The sequence below is a fragment of the Lucilia cuprina genome, chromosome 5, assembly GCF_022045245.1.
Source record: "Lucilia cuprina isolate Lc7/37 chromosome 5, ASM2204524v1, whole genome shotgun sequence".
NCBI classification, from domain to species: domain Eukaryota; kingdom Metazoa; phylum Arthropoda; class Insecta; order Diptera; family Calliphoridae; genus Lucilia; species Lucilia cuprina.
The window spans coordinates 16,825,008-16,830,163 of NC_060953.1; the positions used below are offsets into that span (position 1 = coordinate 16,825,008).

The 5,156-nt window shown below is 29.0% G+C and overlaps 1 protein-coding gene across 1 annotated transcript in view; it reads left to right on the top strand.

The window, feature by feature from the left end:
• The window catches only part of LOC111687657 (glycogen-binding subunit 76A), a 27,751-nt gene that overhangs the window by 6,361 nt on the left and 16,234 nt on the right, over positions 1-5,156 (top strand). Inside the window, exon 2 of the mRNA XM_046950945.1 lies at positions 919-1,311. Coding sequence (XP_046806901.1) covers positions 919-1,311 — 393 coding nt within the window. The remainder of the gene's footprint in view (positions 1-918; positions 1,312-5,156) is intronic.

A 5,156-nucleotide genomic window follows, 5' to 3' on the forward strand; every position in this document is an offset into this window, starting at 1 on the left:
CTTCAGTTCTACTTCAGTTCTACTTCAGTTCTACTTCAGTTCTACTTCAGTTCTACTTCAGTTCTAGTTCAGTTCTAGTTCAGTTCTAGTTCAGTTCTAGTTCAGTTCCAGTTCAGTTCCAGTTCAGTTCCAGTTCAGTTCTAGTTCTAGTTCTAGTTCAGTTCTAGTTCAGTTCTTGTTTAGTTGTAGTTCAATTCTAGTTCAGTTCTAGTTCAATTCTAGTTCAGTTCTAGTTCAGTTCTAGTTCAGTTCTAGTTCAGTTCTTGTTTAGTTGTAGTTCAATTCTAGTTCAGTTCTAGTTCAATTCTAGTTCACTTCTATTTCAGTTTAAGTTCACTTCTAGTTCTGTCCTAGAACTTGTGGACATCAGGTCCACTTTAGAACCCACATAAATGTAATTCAATACCCTTTTTAGAGATGGTACACAATTGGAGATGATAAAATAACGATAATCTCTTAATATCTACAATTTAGTAAGGCAAAAAAATATAAAAATTATGAAAAAAATCATACAATCGTAAATAATTTTTTAAAAAATCACAACAACTGGATATTTTAAAAATAAATCAACCTAAATGAATAACGCAAACAACTTAGCGCTTAGCAACAGACAAAAAAAACTGAAAATAAAAAATAAATTTAAATCTATTTCTAAGAAATAAAGAATAGAATCAACATACTTAAGATCTCCACACAATTGGGTTTTTTATTTCTATATTCTCCCACTTTAATGAAATTAAACACACAACTAGAATTCAAACAAAAATTTTCATAACTTTTTACTAAATATTTAATTGGAATCAATTTACTGACACTAATAATAATAATAATGATAAACACACGCATAAATTTACAAACTAAACTAAAAATAAAACAAATATTTAATAAATTTACGTTTTCTCTTCTATCCACTTGCAGTTGTAATGATGAACATAATCGTGCCTCACGCTATTGCCGTCCTCAAGTTATAACTTTAGCCTCCAAGGCCATGGTCAATAATGCTCAACAGCGTTCCACTAGTCCAAATTTTGGTTCAACCAATACTATCACCAGCAATAATCGTTTAATTAACAATAACAACTTTAACAGCGCTTTCAATCAGTTCAGCAGCAATACAACTAATAATAGCAGTTCAAATACCGCACCCGATATGGGTCGTCGTTTAGAACGTATGGTCTCAGCACCATTGCTGCAAGCACAACCTAAATCATGTTTACGCCGTAAATCCTGCCTACATAAATCTACCGCCGATTCAGTTGAGGTTACAGATAAAAATACCGATACGGATAGTGTTTGTACGGATCAGAAGAGGTAAGAAAAGATTTCTATATAGACTTTTTATGAAATTTTAAATAGGTTAGGTTTTCAGGACTTAAGTACAATCTCGTTCATTAGGATTTAGTGTAAAAACGGCATAGTTTTTAGCATTTTCATTTGTTTGTTTAAATTGTATCTTTATCATTGGTTTTAATGTTTTAAGGTTTAATTAAAAATTGTGTAAATTAATCATTTTATTAGATGATTTGTAACTTTGTAATTTCAAAATTTATGATTTGCGGTTTTTGTCTAAATTTACGTTTGAAATTGGATTGTGGGTACGTCACTGTGGTTTATATTTTTGTAATTTAAATTGTGTTAAACATTAGTTTATTGATTTTTGAAAAAAGTATTATTTTCATTACATAATAAGTCTAGCTTTTATGTTATAGTTAAAATTTTGACAGTTACAAGTTTAAAAGAGTATTGAAGTTTTTATTTGATATCGAATTTAGATTTCTAAATCCTAAAAAGAACTTTAATAACAGATTAACAATTCTATTTAGGGTTCAGTTCCAATTCTTTTAAAGTCTTAGTTTAGTTCTAGAAAATTTGTAATTAAATTCTAGTTCAGTTCTAGTTCAGTTCTAGTTCAGTTCCAGTTCTAGTTCAGTTCTAGTTCTAGTTCAGTTCTAGTTCAGTTCTAGTTCAGTACTAGTTCAGTTCTAGTTCAGTTCTAGTTCAGTTCTAGTTCAGTTCTAGTTCAGTTCTAGTTCAGTTCTAGTTCAGTTCTAGTTCAGTTCTAGTTCAGTTCTAGTTCAGTTCTAGTTCAGTTCTAGTTCAGTTCTAGTTCAGTTCTAGTTCAGTTCTAGTTCAGTTCTAGTTCAGTTCTAGTTCAGTTCTAGTTCAATTCTAGTTCAGTTCTAGTTCAGTTCTAGTTCAGTTCTAGTTCAGTTCCAGTTCAGTTCCAGTTAAGTTCTAGTTAAGTTCTAGTTAAGTTCTAGTTAAGTTCTAGTTAAGTTCAAGTTAAGTTCTAGTTCAGTTCTAGTTCAGTTCTAGTTCAGTTCTAGTTCAGTTCTAGTTCAGTTCATGTTTAGTTCTTGTTCTGTTCTAGTTCAGTTCTAGTTCAGTTCTAGTTCAGTTCTAGTTCAGTTCTAGTTCAGTTCTAGTTCAGTTCTAGTTCAGTTCTAGTTCAGTTCTAGTTCAGTTCTAGTTCAGTTCTAGTTCAGTTCTAGTTCAGTTCTAGTTCAGTTCTAGTTCAGTTCTAGTTCAGTTCTAGTTCAGTTCTAGTTCAGTTCCAGTTCAGTTCTAGTTCAGTTCTAGTTCAGTTCTAGTTCAGTTCTAGTTCAGTTCTAGTTCAGTTCTAGTTCAGTTCTAGTTCAGTTTTAGTTCAGTTCTAGTTCAGTTCTAGTTTAGTTCAGTTCTAGTTTAGTTCTAGTTCAGTTCTAGTTCAGTTCTAGTTCAGTTCTAGTTTAGTTCTAGTTTAGTTCTAGTTCAGTTCTAGTTCAGTTCTAATTCAGTTCTAGTTCAGTTTTAGTTCAGTTCTAGTTTAGTTCTAGTTCAGTTCTAGTTTAGTTCTAGTTCAGTTCTAGTTCAGTTCTAGTTCAGTTCTAGTTCAGTTCTAGTTCAGTTCTAGTTCATTTCTAGTTCATTTCTAGTTAAGTTCTAGTTCAGTTCTAGTTCTGTTCTAGTTCAGTTCTAGTTCTGTTCTAGTTCTGTTCTAGTTCTGTTCTAGTTCTGTTCTAGATCTGTTCTAGTTCTGTTCTAGTTCTGTTCTAGTTCAGTTCTAAAACAAGAGTAGTTAAAGAATCTGTTTAAATAATGAAGTCAGTAAGGGAAAATTTTGAAAATTTCCCGGAAATTTCACAGATAAAAACCCTATATAAAAGAATGAAATAAAAATTCCATTATTTTTATATATTTTTTTTTTATTATTTAGAAACAAACTCAACTGAAAGAATATTCAAGAAAATATGACCATGAAATTATTATTAATTGTTTTTGCCAAAAAAGAAAAATCGTTTCATTTGAATTTTTTTCCAAAACACATGCTGTTGAAATTTTTATTAAAAAAAAACAAGTTTTGCAATTTAAAAAATAATGTATTTGTCATTATTGCCTGAGGGTTAAATTAAATTTGTATTTTATTTGGTTTTTTTCAACATTTCAAGACAAACAACCTTAGGATTGGGTTTAAGTAATAGATTATATAACAAAAGTGAATATGTTTCCGAAAGACAATTATTCATATTCCCAATTCCCTTTCATTTAAAGGGTTAAAAATCAAGCTAACAACTACTAAAGGGAAGCTCTTAGTATCTCTCTCTTTCCATATAATGTTAAGACAAAAACAATGTCAAATTTTGACAGGTTGTCTTCCGGAATATAACCGGCTTAAGTCAAATATAATAAACTTTGTTGAAAAGTACATATAAAATTTGTGAAAGTGTTTTAAACAATTTTTAAAAATTGTTTTTTATTTTTCAACCCGATTGAGTTTCAATCAGTTTTTTTTCTCATTCTATAATATTTCATTAAAAATAAATACGAAATTACTTAATGGCGCCACTTGAAATTCAGTTTCATTTTAAAAACCCCATATTAAAATGTAACCTATATATTTAATTTAATAACAATAAAATGCCTGATATTATTAAATAATAATAAATTAATTATTCAATAAACAAATAAAAATATGTTTACTTTCGTTATCTTATTACATGATCTATGAATTTATTCATAAAGTACGAAATAATTGAAATTTAAAACGTATAAATTTCACTTTTCAACAGGAAAAACATTTTCAAAAGATAAACAAAACAAAACAAACAGCAAACGAACTTACGTTACGTGTGTCTAACTTTAAACAGTGAAATTTATTATTTATAAAACTATAAAAATAATAATAATAATTAAAACAAATAAAAGAAAGTACAAGTATGTAATGGATTTTAGTGTTTTTAAAGTGTATACTTTTATTTCCAAATAAATAAATAAATATACAATTTTCATAATACATAGTACTTTCAAATACAAGTGTTATTGTATAGACAAATACTTGATTAATACGCTGAAACATTTATAGTCTAGACATTAGACATAGTGTCTGTTGATAAAATAATAGTAATAATAAACTAATAGTTTTACAATACCCTAAACGATTACAACACTGACATTTAAATGACTTGTATATTTTCAATTTCATTCTTAAATTTACAAACTCGTACACACACACACACACACTCCTGCAAACTACACGCATTGTCACTGACAGCGGGGAGAATGTTCAGAGTTGTAAGTGTTTAATTAGTTTTTTTCAAGTGAGAGTAACAATAAATAAATAACATTGTCGCAAGTGTAATCACTTGAAAAAAGGTAATTTTTGTGTAGGAATAGATGTTCCATGTTATGAAACAATGTTTTTTTTAAATTACCCTATATTGTCTTTGACAGATAAGAGAAATTTGTTATGTCTAGTTTAAAAATTAGGCTATCATCTTTTAGAAACTATGTTATCAACATCGCAAGACTGTATCTGACAGATAGAATAACAAAAATTATTATTTTATGTCAGTATGTTAACGGACAGGATTGAATTGAAGAGAAACCAAAAATGGTCTAGTTGTAGTTTTAATTCAGTTCTAGTTCTGTTCTAGTTCAGTTCTAGTTCAGTTCTAGTTCAGTTCTAGTTCAGTTCTAGTTCAGTTCTAGTTCAGTTCTAGTTCAGTACTAGTTCAGTTCTAGTTCAGTTCTAGTTCAGTTCTAGTTCAAGTTCAGTTCTAGTTTAGTTCTAGTTCAGTTCTAGTTCAGTTCTAGTTCAGTTCTAGTTCAGTTCTAGTTCAATTCTAGTTCAGTTCTAGTTTAGTTTTAGTTCAGTTCTAGTTCAGTTCTAGTTCAGT